Consider the following 23,312-nt stretch of genomic DNA (forward strand, 5'->3'; position numbering starts at 1 on the left):
TAGGGAGACTCCAGTCGTGAAGTAAATGCAAAGACTGCTTTAGCCAAAGAAACTCCAGAAGGCTGTAATTCCTGTGAGAAAATATGAGAATATGATGGAGGAGATATTCATCCATAGGTACCGACCGTACTGGCAGAGACAGGAGGGAGAACCATAGACCAGTCGGTGCTTTTCAAATGGTGCATTGCAACCCTTCAGGGGATAGTAAAATTATCTTATTTGGGCATGAAAAATACTTTAAAAATGGAATAGAGTAGTATAGAGTAAAATAGAATAACTAGAAAATATCACAGTACATTGCATGCAGTAAGGATAAGGACTGTTTTATGAAACTTTGGTGTGTGTGTGTGTGTGTGTGTGTGTGCGTGCCCTGAAATGAGATTTGATATGATGTTCTTACTGTGGGTCTCAGGCAAAAGAAGTTTGGGAAACACTGCTGTAATTTAGCTCTTTGGCACATACTTTTGGTATTCTGGGTTTGCAAAACAAAAACAAAAATTCTGGCCACTCAACAGTGACCTTCTCTGAAGAATACACTCTTGCCCTATATGGCAATGTTTCTCAACTACTTTAGCATGAGGTGATTACAAACCTGAGGTGGAAACAAGCTGCCTAAGAAAACAAAGGGGAAATTTAGAAGGAAGCCCCCAGAAGCATGTAAGACCAGGGAGAGTGGATACCAGATAATGCATATGTGCGTGCATGCGTGTGTGCGTGTGTGTGTGTGTGTATCTGAGAGAGATTTAGAGACCAGAATTCATCAGAGGGCACCAGAAAAAAAGTGTTTCTTAGGATAAACAGTCACTAAAACCTTACTACACCCGCTGAGCCCTCCATGAGAGAAAAGGCTCAGAGCCCTGATGTGACTCCAAACGAAAGAGTTCGACTGAGAGTCAGGAACCAGGAGTTCTTTCCTGCCTCACCCAGTTCAGCTCTCTGCTTTGGGGAGGACAATTATTTCTGATTTCTAATAGAACATATGATGGAATTTCCTGGAAACCCAGAAGAGAGCAGTTGTACAGAACATAACCCTATTCTGGGAAAGTACTGAGGAGGAACCTAGGTATACACAGCAATGTTATATTTATTTGATTTAACGTGTGATTATTTCTCCTGTCCTCTCTTACAGGATTCTTGCTTTGTTTCCAAATGCCGTACGTAGCTCGTAAATTACTGCTGATGTTGATGTTTATCTTAGTTTTCTGGGTCATTTACTTCTCTTCCAAAGACCTTGAAAAGGTAGGAATTGTTCCCTTTTTCAGAGTTTCAGGAAGCTCAATGTGATCAATGCAAGAATTAAAAGTTAAAAGCATGTTATCTCGGGCTTCCCTGGTGGCGCAGTGGTTGAGAATCCGCCTGCCGATGCAGGGGTCACGGGTTCGTGCCCTGGTCCGGGAAGATCCCACATGCCGCGGAGCAACTAAGCCCGTGAGCCGTGGCCGCTAGGCCTGCGCGTCCGGAGCCTGTGCTCCGCAACGACGGGAGAGGCCACAGCAGTGAGAGGCCCGCATACCACAAAAAAAAAAAAAAAAAAAAAAAAAAAAAGCATGTTATCTTAGCAACAGATGTGGATGACAGGGCCCTTTGTTCAACAGTTATTCCTTTGACACCATGTATTCTATTATTATTATTATTTTTAGTGGCAGGTGGATTTACTGCTGTCTCTGTAGTGTCTGGCCCTGCTAACCATCCCTTCTAAACATTCTCTCCGACCTTGGCCTCTGAGCCTCCAATCCAATTAAATCTCTGTGTCAGCCCCTGCTTTTTTCACAGGGTTTTTAAAAATTCTTTACGTAGTTCAGTTCGCATTTTTGGATTTTCCCTTTCTGCAATCTTTTTTAAAAACTGATTTTGCTTTACTTTCTCCTCTTCTCAACCATTTAGTACAAATCTGATCTTTCGAAAATTCTGCTTCCATCATCTTCTTGACCCGATCAAAAACTTTCACCAATGGCTTTCACAGATGGTAGTGCTGAGGAGCTCAACTCCTTAGTTAGCCATTCAACCTTCTTCTAAATTTGAACCCAACTTCTTTTCAAAGTATCTATTTCACCTTTGTCTAATACAAACCCTCAGCTCCAAACAAGAAGGACCACAAATCTAGAATGTTCAGGCAATGATGTGAACTGGTAAATAGTAGAGCTCTCACACCACAGCTCAGAAGTTGTCTCTCTGTGAGTCCTCTCTGTAAATATGTGTTTTCTAGATTTCTTCCATCAATCCTCTTCTCATTCATGCTTGTACCCTTTAATTCATAGTCTCAGGTCCCACCCATCACCAATATTAGTGTTTCTTAAAGTGAAGTCTGGACACTCTCTGCACTGGAACACCTGTGTTTGTGCATGTGTGTGTAAAATGCAGATTCCTGAGCCCTACTCCAGACCTACCAAAAAGAAATCTTTGGACTTGAGACTAAAATAATGAAGTTTCAAAAACTCTAATCAGAGGGCTTCCCTGGTGGCGCAGTGGTTGAGAATCCGCCTGCCGATGCAGGAGACACGGGTTCGTGCCCTGGTCCGGGAAGATCCCACATGCCACGGAGCAACTAAGCCCGTGAGCCATGGCCGCTAGGCCTGCGCATCCGGAGCCTGTGCTCCGCAACGGGAGAGGCCACAACAGTGAGAGGCCCGCATACCGCAAAAAACAAACAAACAAACAAACAAAAAACTCTAATCAGAAAAGATACATGCACTACAATGTTCACAGCAACACTATTTACAATAACCAAGACATGGAAGCAACCTAAGTATCCATCCACAGATGAATGGATAAGGAAGATGTGGTACATTTATATAATGGAATATTACTCAGCCACAAAAAAGAATGAAATAATGCCATTTGCAGCAACCTGGACGGACCTAGAGTTTATCATACTAAGTTCACTTCAACAAGTCAGACAGAGAAAGACAAATATTATATTATATCACTTATTTGTGGAATCTAAAAAAATGATACAAATGAAGTTATTTACAAAACAGAAATAGGCTCACAGGCATAGAAAACAATCTTATGGTTACCAAAGAGGAAAGTGGGGTCGGGGGTGGGGTAAATTAGGAGTTTGGGATCAACAGATACACACTATTATATATACAATAGAGGGTCAAGTGGTTAAGACTCTGCGCTTCCATTGCAGGGGGCACAGGCTTGATCCCTGGTCGGGGAAATAAGATCTAGAATGCCATGTGGCGCAGCCAAAAAAAAAAAAGATAAACAGCAGGACCTCCTGTACAGCACAGGGAGCTATATCAATATCTTGTAATAATCTATAATGGAAGAGAATCTGAAAAGGAATATAGATATAACTGAATCACTTTGCTGTATACCAGAAACACAACACTGTACATCAACTATACTTCCATAAAAAAATAAAATGATAAAGTTTTAACAAGTCCCCCAGCTGATTCACACGTCCACTGAAGTTTGAGAATCGCTGCCTATGTACTTCCAGAGCTGAGACCTCTCCTGTGCCCCACTATTCAATACATTCATCGGTTATCTCCACCTCAGTTCCACTAGTGTTACCAACACAAAGAAAAGCACACCGAGTTTATGCTCCTCTTCACCGCCCTCCTTGGCAAAACAGGATCACACAGAAACAAATTCTCTGCTCTTTGTCCTCTCTCTCCTCTGTTGCCACAGCCCATTAATCAACCAAGCCAAAACTCTCTCCACAAGCAATCAGCCGCTAATCTCACAAATTGTACCTCCGAAATCTCTCTCAAATCTATCCGTTTATCTCCATCCCCGAGTCTTGCTTTAGTCCAGTCCTTTGTCATTTCTCATATATAGTGTGAAAATAGTCCTCTCATTAATTTCCCTGGCTCCCAGTCTAGGCCTGCTCTAATCATTCATTCAGCAAACGTTTGTTGAGTATAGATTGTGTGTCAGGGCTGAACTAGGCATTAGGGATACAGAAATGTAGGACATCATCTTTATGTTCAGGAGTCTGAGATTATATTTCTAAAATAAAAAAGCCATGCTCCCAACTTCATTGGGAACATGGCAGGGCCCAGACTTCCTGGCACAGTGTCTCGGTCAGGCTTTTTTATTAAAGGGTACAGAAAGCCTGGCCCAAGGCATTCTTGCACTGGCTGTTTCCTCCAGGTTTTCACATGGCTAACACTGTTCCTTCAGGTTTTTGCTCAAATGTCATCCTCTTTATTTAGCACTAGAAACAGCCCCCACCCTACCTCTTAGTGTTTCCCTTACTCTGTTTGACTTTTAACTTTACTTATTTATTATGTTCATTGATTATTGTCTATCTTGACCTGCTACAAGGTGATCTCCATAAGGGAAGGAATTTTACCTATATTTATCTGTTTGTATATCCCAAGTGCCAAGAACAATGGCTGGCACATAGTAGGTGCTTAATAAATAACTGTTAAATTACAAAATAAGGACTGTTCAGTGATCCAGGTGAGAGGTAATGGTGACCTGAAATAAGGTACTAACAATGAGGTTGGAGAAAAGTCAATGAATTTGAGATAGAATTGACAGAAATAGATTGACTGTGGTGAGGGGGTAAGGAAGTGGAATTAAGCAGGAATTATTCTAGATATGTACAAGTACATGGCTGGTGATGCCATTCACTGAAGTATAGAACAGAGTAGGGGAAGTAGTTTTGGGAAAAAAAGGTAAGTTTAGATATGAACAGTTTATGTTTGAGGTGCTTTTATGTCATCTAAATGGAAATGTTTCTTCAGTAGACTTGAATATAGAAATTTGAAGCTAAGAAAGACATGGTTTAGGGAAATGGATTTAGGAATCATCAGAATATAAATGGCAGCTTACCGCAACCAAAGAAATGTACAAGTCAACTGATGCTTGACAATGGAGCAAAGACAGTCTTTTCAATAACTGGTACTGGAACAACTGGTCATCCATGCATGCAAAAAAATAAAATAAAATAAATGTAGACACAGAGCTTACACCCTTTCCAAAAATTAACTAAAAATGAATCACAGACCTAAATGTAAAATGCAAAACTATAAAACTATAAAACTTCTAGGAGATAGCAAAGGAGAAAATCTACCTGACCTTGGGTATGGAGATGACTTTTTAGATATCATACCAAAGGCACAATCCATGAAGGAAATAATTCATAATCTGGACATCTTTAAAATTAAAAACTCGTGCTCTATGAAAGGCAAGAGAATGAGAAGAAAAGCTGCAGACAGAGAAAGTATTTGTAAAAGATACATGTGACAAAGAACTGTTATCCAAAATATACAAAGAACCCTTTTTTTCCCCTCTAGGATTATTTGGCACATTTTCATGTGAAAAAAAATTAGAAACCACTTGATACGTATATAATACACAAACACACGGAAACTGAAGCATCTATCTGTAGAATCTGAAATATGAGCTTTTAGATAAGGCTGTAGCTGTAGATAGCACATCAGTTCTCACACTGAAAGATTCCCTTATTTATCTCAAAATTGCCGTGGGAAACGCTAGCTGTGCAATACTAACCATCTTCTCCCAAGGGAACAGTCTACCATTGCTTGAACGTGAAATTTATCTTTACTACACACATATCCTTTGCCAAACCCATCTGAAAAGCCATTTGTTTGGAAGGTTTATTTGATCAATCTACTTTGTAGCCAAAACACCTTCTAGACCTGCAGCCAAAATTTGGAGCATATTTTCAAGCAGAACTGGATTCCATACGTTAAAAGATAAATATGAACTAAAACTCAGTAAAACAACCCATAGTAACCACATCGAGATGAAAGGTTCACTGCTAAGCTACATCAAAATTCTTGTCAACCAAAGAACTTCTTAGTGTGTAGTACAATTTAGTGGTTAAGACTACAGGTTCTGGAGCTCACCTCCCTGCTTTTGAATCACACTTCCCACAACTTACTAGCTCTGCATCCCTGGCCAAGTTATTTAACTTTCTCAGGGCCTCAGTTTCACTTTCTGTAGAAGAGGGGAAGCAGTTCTACTAGTTTCATAGGGTTGTTGTGAGGATAAATTTGAAAATACAATTAAAATGGTTAGAACAGCATCGACGCATAGAAAACATTTGCTAATCATTATTGTTAATAATATTGTAATTTTTCATTTTGTTTCCCAATTTCCATCTAAGTCTTCCAACTTGAAATATAAAATTGTTGTTAAGGGGAGATTGGGTGTGTCTTGCTTTTGTCTCCACATGTCTCCACAGCTAACACAATACAGGGTGCATAGCATGGATTCACTACGTATTTTATGGAAGAAGGAAGGGAGGGAAGGAAAAAAGAGAAATGAAGGAGGGAGGGAGCAAAGGAGGGAAAAAGAGGAGGGAAAGGGAGAGGAAAGGAGAAGAAAGGAGAGGAGAGAAAATAAAGCAGTAAAACTAAAAATGTATAGTCAGGAGTAGAAAACCAATAGTAATATGGCATGATTTCATGTTTGGGAGTGGAACTCTCTTAATAATTTCACAGGTAACTTGATTGTTCTTTATCTAAATCTACTTATTTAATACTTTTGATATATATGTACGATCACAACTGTTTGAATACATTACAAGTGTGCTTTCTGGTTAACTTTCCAAATATTTTAAAGCATTAGGTTCATTTGGTTTATATACACACATGAAAGGTATGAGGAAAAACACAGAATGAAGCATAAATTCAGGTACACAGGCTAATTCAAAGTTACGGTTTTAGACTTGTTTACCCTAAAACCCACTTCCGGCTTTCCGACCAATACAGAGGTGCCTGACGGCTGGTTGCAGTGGTGAGGACTGAGGCAGCTTCTGGAATTTCTGAGCAGCTCTAGTCAGTACAAGATGGCTCCAGTAGTCTTCAGTTACATGGACAGTCTGCTGTGGCAAACAGATGTCTTCCTGTTGGATCCTCCAACCTGGCTCAGTGACCATATTATTGTGTTTGCCTTTGAGTACTTTGCCAACAGTCAGTTTCAAGACTGCTCTGACCACGTCTGCTTCATCAGCCCTGAAGTCAACCAGTTCATCAAGTGCACGGGCAACCCAGTTATTAAAAAAAAAATGTGCATGGGTAGATATTGACCAAACCATTTGGTGTTTAATTTGTTAATTTAAATGTGCTATGATCTTAACAAAAAGTAACAAAATTGCTATTCTATTTAAGAGAAAATAATTTTTTGGAAGCTATTATTTACCAGATAGTGAAATTATGACCATACATGTTAATAAAAAAGGATGACAATAATGTAATAAAATATAAAAATAAATTCAAAACGTAATTATCCTGCTAATTTAACTAAATCTAATTAGAATGAATTTGGGTAGTCTAAGTGATCTAGTTTGGCTGACTAGAATTTTCCTTAATAAAATAGTCGATTTTTCTCTTCACTTTGTACCTGATAAACTTAGTACAAATGTACTTGTTTATAATATGAAGTGACGTATTTTCATGATTTTCATAGTGCTAATTTCTATTGAACAAATATTATCTCCAAATATTTCTCAAATATTTTCTCAAAATTTTGTGCTCTACTGATAGTGTATTTTTATCCACTAAATAAACATTTTCTTGTTTAAAAAAATAGAATTGAATACTTAGATAATGAAAGTGTGGAGAACAGTCTAAGATTAGAAGCAATAGAATTATGTCACAAAGGAATTTTTCAGTGGTTTAACTATAAATTTAAATACTTCTAAAAATGTCAAGATATGAACAGATAAAATACTTTCTGCAAAATTGAGAGACTAAATGTTAAGATGTTTGTTATATAAAGAACTGATGTCAACCACCGAGAAATTAAAAAACATTGAAATCAAAATTTAAAAATCAACAAAGGAAATAGACCAAATGGAAGAGAAAAAATATATTAGTAAAACCAGTGTTTGAGGGAAAATAAAGTTGAAACACACTAGTATTAAACTAAATGTAATTTAAAACAATAGTAAGTCTCCATTTTCACCTGTCACATTTGCAAATAATTTATTTTATTTTTTAACACCTTTATCGGAGTATAATTGCTTTACAATGGTTTGTTAGTTTCTGCTTTATAACAAAGTGAATCAGCTATACATGTACATATATCCCCATATCTCCTCCCTCTTGCGTCTCCCTCCTACCCTCCCTATCCCACCCCTCTAGGTGGTCACAAAGCACCAAGCTGATCTCCCTGTGCTATGCAACTGCTTCCCACTAGCTATCTATTTTACATTTGGTAGTGTATATATGTCAATGATACTCTCTCACTTCGTCCCAGCTTACCCTTCCCTGTCCCCGTGTCCTCAAGTCCATTCTCTACGACTGCGTCTTTAGTCCTGTCCTGCCCTTGCAAATAGTTTTAATGACAATGTTTTATAATTTAACCACCAGTATTTAAAGTGATTAATTTTGTAAGGGAGACTTAATTGAGATATCCAACTCCTTTCTCTTGGTGAGCAGACAGCTTCCCAAACTCCTCAGTCAGAAAATGGATTTTTTATGACTCTTTCATTCAGGCAATGATCCAATTATTAGAATATGATATATGTGATGTTATATAATTGTTTTGGCATAACTAAATATCTTGTTCCAGAAAAATCTTTGACAGCGGAAATAAGATACCTGGACTTCAAACCTTTCTGTATAAATATTAAACAGCAGCCGGCTTAAAAAGCAAAACAAAGCAAAACACAAACAAGCCAGTTAAGAAACAAACAAGGCTGGTTTCCAACCCCAGCTTCACCTATATCATTTTAGGCCATGGCTAAATGTACCTCCATGGGGCTTGAGAGATTCCTGGCACCTGAACAGACTTTAAATTGGTAGTAATATTTCCTCCAATTACCTCATTGTCCAGGTGAATTCATGGCATTCATTGTCAGCTAAACAAACTTTTGATATGACTAAATATGTCTCTCAGTACTCTTGTTAAGGAGCATTATACATAACTCTTACACTTTGCTGCAATGATAAAAGACACTGGTGTGACATGACAGCAAGTCTTACATATTGCTGGTGGCAATATAAACTCTTGAGAATATATTTGACTGTCAAGAAGAATAAAAATGTTTATATTCTTTGGTTGATTGATAACTTAATTCAATAATATATGATCCCTAGGAATCCATCATAAGGAAGTAATCCTGTATATGAAAAGTTGGAAAATATCTAAATGTGATGTAAAGTGGAAATGAATAGCTATAATCCAACTGTCCAATATCATTAGCCACACAATCCATTTTACATCCTCTTGATGGAGTATCATGTAACCATTAAAAATGATTGTGAAAATTATGTAACAATATTAAAATGTTTATAATCCATGGTATTATCTGCATAAATGTATTAGAACTATATTTTTAGTATGATTACAACTCGATAAAATATATGTATAGAAGGAAAAAGAAAGGACATAATAATTTAAAAATACTATAAAGATAGCAAAGCTTAGGTAGGATCATATTTTTAAAATTATGCTGTTTTCCATATTGCATATAATATGGCTATATGATTTTCATAAAGAAAAATAGGCCAAATAAGGAGATGGTGAAGGGAAACACAAAAATCTAATCATTAAATAGTATATGATTATTCTATATATTTAATTTTTAAGCCAATGGCTTCTAGAAGAAATCATCAGCTGGCAGCACAAGAAGTTGCATTTCATGGAAATTAATTCTGAGATTCCAAAACTGAAAACTAGTTAGAATCCATTTTTGATATGTGATTGCATCTACTGAACTGTATGTAAACTAAACCATAATAATTTATGTTGAAAAACAAGCCATATCATTTGCTGATAATATATCCCTTTTCTCTCAATACTTCAGTTCTTGTTCAGCTTGAGAAACCCTATCTCTCTGAATCATTGGAACACCTTCAGAAAGTCCTTCTACCCAGAAGCACCACCCGATCCAGAATTTTCACCAACAGAGACTGAGCTGAGAATAAAGGGGATCATGGAGAAACTAGACCAGCTGACCCCACCCAGACCCTTCACCCACGTGAGCTCCACCACCAGCGCCACACACAGCAAAGCCACCCTCCTCAGCCCTCAAGACACGTACTGTAGGGGGGGGATCAGCTAGACTTCCTGCTGGAGGTGAGGGACCACTTGGGACGCAGGAAGGAATACGGCGGTGATTTCCTGAGGGCCAGGATGTCCTCCCCAGCCCTGAAGGCAGGCGCTTCGGGAAAGGTGACAGACTTCAACAATGGCAGCTACCTTGTCAGCTTCACCCTGTTCTGGGAGGGCCGGGTGTCTCTGTCTCTCCTGCTCATCCTCCCCAGTGAAGGATGGCGTGTCAGCTCACTGGAGGGCAAGGAACCAAGGCTATGACAGTGTGATCTTCACAGGCCAGTTTGCCAGTGGCACCTCCCAGGTCCTCCCTAAATGTGGCCTGACCCTACACTCGAGTGCTGAACTGTGCGAATACCTGCACTATCGTGACCAGGAAGCCTTCTACTGCGTGAAGCCTCTACGTGCTCCCTGTGAGGCGCTGACGCATGTGACCACCAGGAATGCAAACATTTCCTACCTTAGAGAGAAAGAATGGATCCTTTTCCGCAGATAAATGGGCCTTCAAACACAATCATCGATACAAAGAGGGAGACTTAGGTTCAGACCAACACTGCCTAATAACTTTTCTTAATCAAGCTCCCTTATGTTGACTAGGTTATAATCAGAGATTCAGTGCAGATGGTAATATATTCACAGGGTCACATACAGGTCACCTCTACAACTGTGGTTTTATTCATCCTGAACTATTTGCTAAAAGGAGTACAACCAGTGAAGCAATTCATGTGGGTCTATAGTTCTCCAGAGTTTGTAATACTTCCAGATTCAGGAATTTTCTGGAGACCAGTATTTTCTATAATGTATTCCATGTAATACCAGTCCTATAGAGTGTTAATGGATGCTATGCAAAAAGAAAAAAAGAACAACAACAACAACAACAAAAAAACCCAAAACAAACAAAAAACCCAAGGGGAAGGAATGCTATCATTACTTAGTCTACCTCACCCTTTACATCAAATGAATCACCAAATCCTGTGAATTGTACCTCCCAAGTATTTCCTGAACCAAGACATTTCACTCTATTGCTGTTGCCTCTATCCTTGTATAAATTATCATCCTACCTCAATTAGATTATTACAACAATCTCCAGAGATGTTTCCTTGCTCACAGCCTTGTTTCCTTCCTATCCACTCCACACCCAGACCAATGTTTTACTTTTCCTTGCTCAAGACACTTAATAGGATCCCATTTCTCTATGGATTAAATCCAAACTCTTGAATATGTTTACAAGGACTTACCTAGCTCTGAAGCCCCTTATCTCACCTTTCTGCTGCCTTGCTCTCTGTCAGTTAAGTTGAAATCCTTTAATTTCACAAATGGACTGTGGTATCTCTCAGCTCTGGCATTTCACAAGCCTTCATCTAAACATCATTTCCTCTGTTTGGGTAAAATGCTAGTCCCATACTCTTCCATTGCATTTTATTCTTCCCCAATCATAATACTCATTACACTATTAAATTGCAGATATATATTTTATACCTTCTGTTAAATTGTAAGCTCTGCGAGGCAATAACTGTAACTATATTTTTCACCATTCATTCATTCAATTTATAAATAGCACATATTCCAGACTCAGCTCTAGGTGTTGAGAATTTAACAGTGTAGTTGGATAGAAAGACAACAAACCAGTAAACAAATAGATTTGTAACATAAAGTCATCAGAATAAGAGGTCTGAATGTGATGGTGAATGCTATTTTAAAAGCATGGTCAGGTAAGACCTGTCTTGAGCACCAATCTGAGGATGGGTCACTTGAACAGTAACCTGAATGAAGTGAGGAAGTGAGCCATGTGAATTATGGGGGGAACACTATTTCAGGAAGAGGAATAGAACCTGAAGCAATGGCATGCTGGAATGTTCCAGGTACCATGAGGGGGACCAGGGAGGCTGGAATGCAATGAGAGAGGGAGAAAGGAGGTCAGGTGAGCAAGCAGAGCCTTAGAGTATCCATTAACTTTAGTCTCTAGTCCTTCAAGTGGGATGGAACACAAAACATTCCCAAAATTACTTGACTGTGGACCACTTATTTATTTATGTATTTATTGGCTGCACCGTGCAGCATGCGGGATCTTAGTTCCCCAACCAGGGATTAAACATGTGCTCTCTGCATTGGGAGCACAGAGTCCTAACCACTGGACTGCCATGGAAGTCCTGGACCACCTATTTAATGGATCATTTTCAGGGATTGTGGTTCCATAGTTTGGTAAATGCTGCTGTAGAAAGGCCTTGGTTTTCTAAAAGAGCAAGTTGGATATCATAATATCCTGGAAATTCAAGTTCAAATCCAATTCAAACATTATGATGACACAAGGGGAGGGGGCAGGATACAACAGACCTTATCTGGCTACGGGATTTCCTTTCCAGTCTTAGGTCACCTTTACTTTTTTTTGTTTTCCTGGTCAAGGTGTGAAAAAATCCATTTATCCTATGGCTCAACCAAAAGAGGCTGGACTTTTTCAAATAAACATTTTACTGAAAACTAAAGGAGACATAATCATGGAGACATAAAGGCCTAAATAATTGCAAAGACACAGAGACCTTCCTGTCTTGAAGGTCTCAGAACCATGTCTTAACTCTATGGACAGAGACTACCTGTGCTGATGCCATATTCCCTGTTGGCCACATCTGCTCCTTCTTGAGATGGTCCTCCTTGCAGCTTGGGTTGGAGGAGCTCTCCTTGCACACTCTCCTGGCTACTCTCAGGAAATGCTAAGTCCCTGGTCTGACATATCTGCAGATCTGTATTTTGGGTCTAATCATGCTTCTCAAGTGAGCTATGTTCATGACAATAATCTGCCTGATCCCATTTTACTTCCCAAAAGACATAGTTACTTCCTGGATCCCCTGCTCTATTCAAACCATATATTCTCCCCAGCCTCCGCCCGCCACCCCCTCCACCCCCAATGCATGGAAGTAGATATCTCAATCTTCTCGATGGTGATATAGTGCCCACGCAAGGAACAGTTGGCTTCATTGGTGATTCTGAATCCAAGAACTCTCACAGATCATTCTATCACTAAGCTCTAGGGCCCCTTCTTAGGCCCACACCAGGTTCTGTGGCATCTTTCTTTCCCACAGGTCCAGGGACTAAGCCTGTTTATCTTTCATTTGTCACAAAGTAAATACATTTTCCTACCGGGGTTCTCTCTCCCAACCCTAGCTGCAGAATCAGATGCTACCTCCTCAAATACTCACTTCTTCAAAGTTAAAAGAGTCTTCCTTCTTCTTAATTTAAGAGTTTTATTGAAAATCATGATGGGAAAATAAACAGGGGGTATCACATGAGAACACCTCACACAGGCAACAAGTTGTTGACAATTCTTTCCATTTCTGTTATGTTTCTAATACTATGGACCCCCTTCTGAAATGTGATACACAAGCACACTCAATACTAAGACAAGACACATTGGAATGAATGCCTTTATACCATTAGTACATATTTTTAATCCTAATTTTAAGGTCCCATCAAAGTTTGGCTTTGGTAACCAAATTTACGAGGTAGCCGGCTATTGGTCTCTTTTGTCAACTTCAACCTTACCTGGAATGGATGTAGAAGAATCAGTGTTTCAAGATTTAAAGTTCAAGTTTCCCACTGAGACAAATTTTAATTTGTGCCAAAGAGAGGTCTGATAGGCGCCTCAGTAAGATACTCTGGAGCGACTATGTTTGGCCAGTGTAGGTTGTAAGTGGCAAAGTCAGAACTGGAATCCCGCTATCCCCTATTCTAAAGTCAGTAGGCTATAACATAGTCTCCCATGACTCCATCACTCTATGCAGCCATCACTGTCCAGACACCCTAGCCTCTCTGCTCTCCAGCCCTTGGATGCCCTTGATAAAGAAAATATTTTTCACTTGACCTAAAAAATCCTTTCCTGGGATTCCAGCAATCTCTCTCAATTTTGGAAAATGTGTCCTTTGTCCCTCCTGGAGATCTCTGTGGCTCTGGGCCTGGAAGTCCTTCCTTCCCCCAGATGGATTTCATTCTGTTGAAGTGAATTTGATTGATCAGTAAAGTGACCATCTTAATTGGTAAGACCTATACCTTGAGGTGAAACTCACTGTGCCAGTGCCTTGATATATTATAGTGAATAAGATTTGACCTACTTATTCACTATAATATTTCAAGGCCCTGGCACAGTGAGCTCTCAAGGAGATAACAGATAACAGAAAATAGACTCCTGGGGGGATTTGTGAAGGAGGAGAGTGCAGGGAGGAGAGGCTGGAGAAGTAGATACTCATAGGAAGTGTTATGCCAGTTGAGCACCTTGGTCCTTATCCTGCAGGTTGATGATGGAAAGTCATAGAAAGATTTGGTGTAGGGGAATAAAACAGGCAGCACAGAGGATGTATTTAGGTGGGATAACCCAAAGGGGCAGAAAGGCAATATTATAACAATCTAGGACATAGTTCTCAAAGTAATGTCCTTGTATCAGCAGCCTCAGCATCACTTGAGAGTTAGTTGGAAACCCAAATTTGTGGAACCTGCCCCAGAACTAATTTTTTTCTAGCTTTATTGAGGTATGATTGACAAATAAAAATTGTATATATTGAAGGTGTACAACATGATGTTTTGATACACGTATATGTTGTAGAACAATTACTAAAATCAAGCTGATTAACATATCCATCACCTCACATAATTTGCACTTTCGTGTGTGTGGTGAGAACTCTTAATATCTACTTTCTTAGCAGATTTCAAGTATACAATACATTATTATTAACTATACTCACAAGGCTGTACGTTAGATCCCCAGAACTTAGTCATCTTCTAACTGAAAGTTTGTACCCTTTAACCAACATGTCCCCACTTCCCCAACTCTCAACTCTTGGCAACCACCATTCTACTCTCTGAGTTCAGATTTTTTAGATTCCACATAAAAGTGAGATCATGCAGTATTTGTCTTTCTATATCTGACTTATTTCATTTAGCAAAATGTCCTCCAAGGTCATCCATATAGTTGCAAATGACAGGACTTTCTTTCTTAAGGCTATTGTACATATAAACCATATTTTTCTCTACCCATTTATCCATTGATAGACACTTAGGTTGTTCCCATATCATGGCTATTGTGAATAATGCTGCTATGACCACGGAAGTACAGATATCTCTTTAAGTGCCCAGAACTATCAAATCAGAAGCTCTGAAGATGAAACCCAGCAATCTGAGTTGTAACAAGCACTCTAGATGATTTGATGCACGCTCGAGTTAGAGAAGTACCTGCCTAGGAAAATGTCCATGAAGGACTGAATTACTACGAGTGGTAAATGTGGAAATGGTGGCTTGTGGTAGAAAATCATTTGGAAGGTAAAATCAAAGAGATATATATTTGATTAATTGCAAAAAGAAGGTGAGTGACTCTCTGGATCTGTGCATTCTTGTCATCAGTAGGAGAACAGTTTTATAGAATCCTGGCCCATCTATTTCCTGCAAAATATCTAAAATATATCAAAATTAAAAAGTATTTGCAGAGAGTTGAGAGTGGTTTGATTCCTCTAAGTCCCCCATGATTCATTCTTACTTTAATGTCTGGACAGCTATCAGGCTATTTTACTTTCCCATTTCTTGAAGGTCCAACATGGGGCTTGAAATAATGAAGGACTTTACCTCCATCAAGGTCTTGTCATGTAACAAGTCTATTGTGTTCACAATTTATCCATTTAAAAGACATTCTTACTTTAAGAGATATTTCTTGAACATTAACCATTTCAATTTTCATTTCCTGGGATAAATAGTATTAATCATCTTGGGATTTGCAGAAGGGGTTTTATTCTTGGAAATATTTTCATATCAATTTAAACCAATTTTCATCTTGAGTCAGATATAAAAGGCTAGGTAACCCTTCATTTCAGCTGCCTTCTCTCAAAATGTACAGGTTATTTGTATTTGTATTTCAATTTGGGATTTGTTCCTGAAAAGCCAATAATTGGATACTGGTGAAAATGTCTCATATGAACTGCAGAGCTAGGAAATCTCTCTTTCAGCCAAACCATCTCAGTTAAAGTTCTATGAACTAGCAATTCCTGTGGATATTTTAAATTTTATCACATAAACTTCAGTGGTCAGTACAAAGCCATCTCACTTATCAAAGTGATGTTTCTGCTATCCTGAAAGTAAAGTCAACTTCAGAAATGCAAATTACTTCTGTTTTAACAGTCAATGGGGTATGCATTTATCCATTGCCCTTTTCTCATATATTTAGCACATGTTTATTGAGGACATGTTTATTGAGCGCATGTTTATTATTATATAGGTAAAGAACTTTGCTAAATCCTGTGGAGATGTAAATGAATCAGGAACCCAGACCTAAAGCTCACAGTCTATGGGAAAGACAGATCCCTTCTCGGCCATGGCAACCATTGTCCATACCCAACATTTACACCAAAGAAAGTTCTTTGACCCTTGAAGCCACTTGAGTCCTCTTAACACCCCTGTGGTTTCTCTCTTGCCTGGACAGTAATTTCTAGTAAAGTCAGGCAGTTTCTTATAAGACAGTTCCAGGCTTATTTTAGGAGCCATTTATAAACCTGATATAATTCAATATGGATAAACTTAAGTCCCTAAACATTTACCCCAAATCTGAACAATGTAGGTAGATGACAAAAAGATCTGCTTTTAAAGTGGCAAAATAAAAAATGGAAAACTTCATACGAGTCAGTGAATTCAGCGTAGGCCACTTCAAATTGGAATATTCAGAATAAGCAGATAATGTTCCTCTCTTTTTCTGCACTAATCAGACCACACAGAATATTAAGTTCAGTTCTGGGCACAAGAAAGAAACATTGAAGGAGTTTTCCTATTAACTATAAAATATGGTTCTGATACATACAAAATAAACAACGTGTAATAGTCATTTTGTAAAGGTGTTCAAGCTTTCTCCATGGATAAGGAGTTTGAGGAGGAGAAGTTGTCCAGTACTCCCTGGCCAGTGACATGGGTATGATATTCAGCTGGGTTACTGAGTCCTGCTCTTTTTTTTTTTTTTTTTTTTTTTGTGGTATGCGGGCCTCACTGTTGTGGCCTCTCCCGTTGTGGAGCACAGGCTCCGGACGCTCAGGCTCAGCGGCCATGGCTCACGGGCCCAGCCGCTCCGCGGCATGTGGGATCTTCCCGGACCAGGGCACGAACCCGTGTCCCCTGCATCGGCAGGCGGACTCTCAACCACTGCACCACCAGGGAAGCCCTTGAGTCCTGCTCTTTTGCCACCACGCATTTCCCCCTGATTTTGGCTAGCTGTCTCACAACTGAGTGGCCTTAGGGACAAGATGAAGCCCTGGGAAACACTGCAAATGCACAAAGAAAAAAATTTAACCCCAGTCTAGGAAATACCATTCATTATTGGGATTATTCAAAAGTGAGAACTTATAACTCATCCCTTAACATGAACTTATTAAATAAATATTTGGGAAGAGAGGATGGCAGACGCATAGCACAGGGAGATCAGCTTGGTGCTTTGTGACCACCGAGAGGGGTGGGATAGGGAGGGTGGGAGGGAGGGAGATGCAAGAGGGAAGAGATATGGGAACATATGTATATGTATAACTGATTCACTTTGTTGTAAAGGAGAAACTAACACACCATTGTAAACCAATTATACTCCAATAAAGATGTCAAAAAATAAAATAAAATAAAATGGGCAAAGGATCGAGGCTAGAGTCATGCTTGGGTATCAGCCATTGTCTTAGTGTGCTAGAGTCCTCAAAGAGTAGCTGCTGACCTTATTCACTGGCTGTGGCCCTCATGGCATAATCAGTCACCAGGTTAGTGACATGCATCAGAGAAAAAAAATGGGCAAAGGAATCGAATAGATATTTCTCCAGAGAAGTTATACAAATGTCCAATAAGCATATGAAAAGATGCTCAACGTAAGTGATCATTAGGGAAATGCAAATCAAGACCAAAATGAGACATCACTTCACACCTATCAGGATGGCCACTATCAAAACAAGTGTTGGTGAGGATGCAGAGAGAAGTTGGAACTCTTGTGCACTGTTAGTGGGAATGTAAAATGGTGCAGTTATTGTGGAAGACAGTATGGAGGTTACTCAAAAAATTAAAAATAGATTTACCATATGACCCACTGATCCTGCTTCTGGGTATATCTAGAAGGACTGAAATCAGGATCTCAAAGAGATATGTGCACTCTCATGTTCATTGCAGCATTATTCACAATAGCCGAGATGTGGAAACAATCCAAATGTGCACCAACAAATAAATGAATAATGTGATACATACATCCAATGGAACATAATGGAAGTCTTAAGAAAAAAAGGAAATCCTGTCACATGCTACAACATGGATGAACCTCAAGGAAATTATGCTAAGTAAAATAAGCCAGTCACAAGAGGACAAATAGTGTATGATTCCACTCATATGAAGTATCTAAAGTAATCAAAATCATAGAAACAGAAAGTACAAATGTGGTTACTAAGGTGGGAGGAGGGGGAACCAGTATTTAGTGGGTGTAGAGTTCTGGTGTTGCAAGACAGAAGTTCTAGAGACCTGTTGTACAACAATGTGAATATACTTAATGCTATTGAACTGAACATTTAAAAATGGTTAAGGTGGTAAATTTAATGTTATGTGTTTTTTACGTGATGTATGTTCTTTCCCTTTCATAGCAAATAAACATCAATGTTGAGATCCAGAGCAGCTCATTTCTTTGCCTTAACATGTTAAAATGAAATAGTCTCAGTTGCTCAGTAGCTGTTAGTGACTTGAATTCTTAATTTTCTTCCATAATAAGTCAACATTAGGGGCATATTGTTAAAAAAAAAACCTGTTCTGTTAGTAAAGCAGCATGTGAATTGGCTTCAGGTATAAGTCTTGCTGCACACATAGCTGCTGTCCTAGTAGGAGTAATCCCAATGCTCTTTTCCATTCTACATCACAGCTCACAATATAACTTACATGAAAATTCTTCCTCTACTGCATGTTTTCAATGACAACCAGAAGAAAAAATCATCAAGTGCTTCAGCCTCTTAGAAACGCTGCACAGATGCCAAGAGCTTATTATACCCTACATATCAATCACTTCAACTTACTGTAAATCAAAATGTGCTCTAGTATACACCTTTCAATTCACATTATATGCTATTGATATTGTGTTTGGACAACAGTATCACTTGATAAAGGAATTTTGCCAACAGTTCCATCTGATTTAACACTAACCATATTTGTCATTAACTTGTGGTTGGCTTTATAAACTTCTCATCAGTGGTTTGACATGTACCTTTTTTCATTATCAGGAGTTCAATGCTGAATGATACCTTAGTAATTCTAGTCTTTCCTTTGACTTCATTGATAGAATTCATCAAGTTTGTACTGGAAGGCAATATTTTGTTCCTGCTCTGGAAAAAAGCAGATTGCTTTAGCAGAGAGGTGACTGTGCTTTCTCTGACAATCATATAAAATCTTTAAAGGCTTTAATCCTCGGTGTTAGACAGGAGCTTTTTTTTTTTTTTTTTTTTTTTTTTTAATAGGTGATAGAAATCCACCTCAAAGTAGCCTAAGGAGAGGTGGGAAGGAGCGTATTGACTAATAACTAGAAAGTACAGAAAAGGCAGACAAATTGAGGAATGTTGCCTCCAGATGCTGAAACAGCCTTGTTAGGACTCTGTCTCTCCCTTACCACCTCTTGGCTCTGTGTTTCTCTGGTGGTTTCATTTTCAGGCAGGATTTTTACATGTGATAGCTGAAAGGTTGCATGATCCTTGTGACTTGGGATCCCAGAAGAATAGAACCCTCTTCTAGTGCCTATATATAGATAAAAAACATAGAGAAGACTCTGGTTGTCCTGTTTAGGTCACATATCCATGTTGGACCCAATGACAGTGGCTCAGGGTATAAATGATTTTGATTATCAAGCCTAGAGCATATGCCCACACCTGTGGCCAGATTCTATTGCTAGAAGTGAAGGAAAGAATATAAACACAAGATATTTTTCTTTTACTGCAGATGTATTTTTTAACATCTTTATTGGAGTATAATTGCTTTACAATGGTATGTTAGTTTCTGTTGTATAATAAAGTGAATCAGCTATACATAAACATATATGCCCATATCTCCTCCCTCTTGCATCTCCCTCCCACCCTCCCTATCTCACCCCTCTAGGGGGTCACAAAGCACCAAGCTGATCTCCCTGTGCTATGTGGGTGCTTCCCACTAGCTATCTATTTTACATTTGGTAGTGTATATATGTCCATGCCACTCTCTTCCTTCATCCCAGCTTACCCTTCCCTTTCCCTGTGTCCTCAAGTCCATTCTCTACATCTGCATCTTTATTCCTGTCCACTGCAGATGTATTTGATGAAGTCTCATAAAAAATAATAAAAAAATAATAATACCCAAGGGGCAAATAGATTACTGATTCTGTAAAATTTAGTTATCAGAGATTTGTGGTTGTATTTTTTTGTACTTTCTTTTTTACTTAATTGCATAAAATCACCACATTCACAGATATTTGGAAAGAAGCTCTTCACTTTATGTCTAAAATTATTTTGAGTTGAAGTATTTGTCACTAATTTTTCCACTACATTTAATTTCAACAATCCACTCTTAAGCCTTTGAGTTATTTATTTGTGTAGTGAGAATCTAAAATTATATAACAGAAACCAATAAAATATAAATTTAACATAAAAATACTCTGAAATGATATAAAAATATGTTTAAGAATCCCAAACTGCTCCATGTTAACTGAATACTAGTCAAAATTAAGTTACCAGACAGACCTTATGACTCATGCACCACCTTTGAGTAAGAGATTTTTATTAAGAATATGGAGAAATTTGGGGAAAGTCATAATTTTGCCTGATAATTATATCAAGTCTTTCATGGCTTTAGTCCTCTCTATTAGACAAGATTTTTTTTAACAGGTGATAGAAATCAACCTCAAACTAGCCTAAGGAGGGGTAGGATAAAATGCATATCATTTCAAATCTATGAAATATAAGTAAACAAAATATTTAAGTGTTTTTCTTTGAGAACTACTCAAACACCTCCTGACCCCTTGCTAAACTACCACAGGCTGCACTCTGAGAATTAGTGTTTTCTCCTACAAGGGTATTTTCAAAGTCAGCTCCTCCAAGAGCTTGGGTACCACAACTATCTGTGAAGCTTATAAAAGACATTGATTGACAGACTTAATTCTGACTAACCAAATAAGGCTTTTCCTGGGTGATGCTCAGAAGTCTCTATTTTTAAATAGTAACTAACTCTAACATACCCATCTTGGCATCTGGCAATGGGATTAATTTAGGAATCACACCCTAAAGTATTCTCTCTCCACTTTATTCCCTGAGGCCAAGCAACTTACACTTGTCCATTTGCCCTGTCTATATCCCTCCTGGGTTCTCATCTAAACCTATCACATGGCTGAGTTCTCACCACAGGATACTGTGGGAAGCAGCCCCCCAAAGAGGTAACTCATAATCCTTGTGGAAGTTTCATCAGCAGGTAGGACAAGGAAAAGCAGCTTTAGTGAGGCTTGATCACCAGGCAGTTTGTCTCCACCCTCACCTGCTCTGGATCCAATAAAGCTAGTTTTCTATGCCTCCTCTTCTACTGCACTTCATGAAAAAAGGGATTCTGGTGCTCAAGGAAGATCACTCCATTTCCTACATATGTTACCCTAGGAATAGGGGAGGGGTGATGAGGGATGAAATAAAAATGCTCTGAAATATAGGTGGGTATATGTTTCTTGTCTCTTCTATTCATCTCTGTCTTCATTATCTGGGTCTTGGATATATTACACAATATGTCCTTCCTGCAAAATACAACCTGGGCAAAGAAATAAGTGAGTGGCCCTTTTCAAGGATTTGGCCAGCATATATTGAGATGCAAGCTGAAGACTTCCTGGTGGCCAAGCAGGGAATGGTCAGTGCTGCTTCTATAGTCTTGAGCAATTCAGCCCTGACCCCCAAGCTGCAACTCTCACTAAGCCAAATGAGAGCTCTGTGATTGAAAAGATCTGCCCTACTGAGAAGGCCGTTTGGTGTCAGGTCATTGTCACTAGGTTATACACTTAGGGAGGAGGTAGGTGGTGTTCCATATTTTAAGCAGTTGGTGAAAGTATTCCTTCCACCTGCAAAGAGCACTTTCTATAAGGAGAATGGAACTAAATAAATAGGTTCTGCCTTTTTGCATATCTGCTGCTAGTTTAGGAATCAGCAAATTGATGGCTGCCAGCCAAACCCAGCCTGCAGCCTGTATTTATACAGCCTGGGGGACAGGGGCTAAGTATGGTTTTTGCCTTTTTAGGTTTGTAAAAATAAAACAAAGAAGAATATGTGACCCACGAAACCTAAGATAGTTACCATCTGGTCCTTTACCGAAAAATGTGCTGACCTTTGGCTTAGAGTCCTTTTAGACTGGTGTACCTGGTAACTTCCTGGCTGGCCCTCCTCTTAATTGGACTCTTCCTGGATCTACCATGAAGGCCGACGGAGAGTCATTTCTGACCTAGTTCACATACCTGTCCTCCATTTACCAAATCCCACTGGTGTGCAAGTAAATGTTCAACAACCAGCAGTCGGAACAAAAAAGTCCTGATTTGTAGCATCTGCCGGTTTCTGTGGTGTAAATACTCCCCTCCACAGCTGGTTTCAAGCTACCAGCGTGATGTTACTGAACACAGAATTGGGAAGAGAGGCACACATCAGATCTCACTAGATGGTAGGAGCTGACGCCAGCAACCACTGCCCAGTCCTGAGAGGTGTGAGGCATCTGGCATACTGGCAAAAGAATCATTCCCCAGTTAAATATTCTTAAATTCAAATCCAGTCATCACTACTTAACTAGTTGGATGACCTTCAAATATTCACTTAACGTCAACAAGCTTGTTTTTTCATGTGCAAATGTGAAATAATGCTACATTATTATCTCAGGGAGAAGGATTTGGGAAGAGTGAGAATAGGTACAAGCAAACATACCACACAGTGTTTGGGACACACCTTCCCCACTTTTCCTCCACTGGCCCCATAGTAAGGTGGAGGTTTCCTCTTCCGTCCTCCATCTTCTCTACAGCTCACTCTGCTTAGGCCAGGGCTGGATGGGAGTCCAGTGGATCCTCCTTTTGGGTCTGTTGTGGAGGTGTTTGGGCCCCAGGAAAAGTTTGAGGCCTAAGAGAGTTGGCTGGGGCCTTATGAGCAGGACAAGCACAAAACTTTGGGTGGGCTGTGCTGAGGATGTCCTTCAAAAGAGAAAATAGTCACTGGATTCCACTTGAAGGGCTGAGTTCCAGTCTTATTTTGCTCTGTATCTGCCATGGCTGGCACAATTGCATGGAAATAGAAGACATTAAATATATAATTGCTGGATGAGCGAATGAA

At 39.2% G+C, this 23,312-nt stretch overlaps 1 protein-coding gene and 1 non-coding gene across 2 annotated transcripts in view; both read left to right on the plus strand.

Annotated features, from left to right (window-relative positions):
* Nucleotides 1-91: 91 nt before the first annotated feature.
* Nucleotides 92-23,312, plus strand: part of LOC131760366 (NXPE family member 2-like) — a 59,701-nt gene continuing 36,480 nt past the window's right edge. Inside the window, 8 exon segments of the mRNA XM_059070278.1 lie at nt 92-117; nt 1,130-1,154; nt 1,156-1,239; nt 9,740-9,982; nt 9,985-10,203; nt 10,205-10,475; nt 10,770-10,773; nt 15,556-15,618. Of these exon segments, the coding sequence (XP_058926261.1) occupies nt 92-117; nt 1,130-1,154; nt 1,156-1,239; nt 9,740-9,982; nt 9,985-10,203; nt 10,205-10,475; nt 10,770-10,773; nt 15,556-15,618 (935 nt within the window).
* On the plus strand, nt 17,628-17,757 carry LOC131760668 (small nucleolar RNA SNORA3/SNORA45 family). The gene has a single exon (XR_009336773.1). It is a non-coding gene; the product is annotated as a small nucleolar RNA SNORA3/SNORA45 family (small nucleolar RNA).

This window comes from Kogia breviceps, chromosome 7 (assembly GCF_026419965.1).
Source record: "Kogia breviceps isolate mKogBre1 chromosome 7, mKogBre1 haplotype 1, whole genome shotgun sequence".
NCBI classification, from domain to species: domain Eukaryota; kingdom Metazoa; phylum Chordata; class Mammalia; order Artiodactyla; family Physeteridae; genus Kogia; species Kogia breviceps.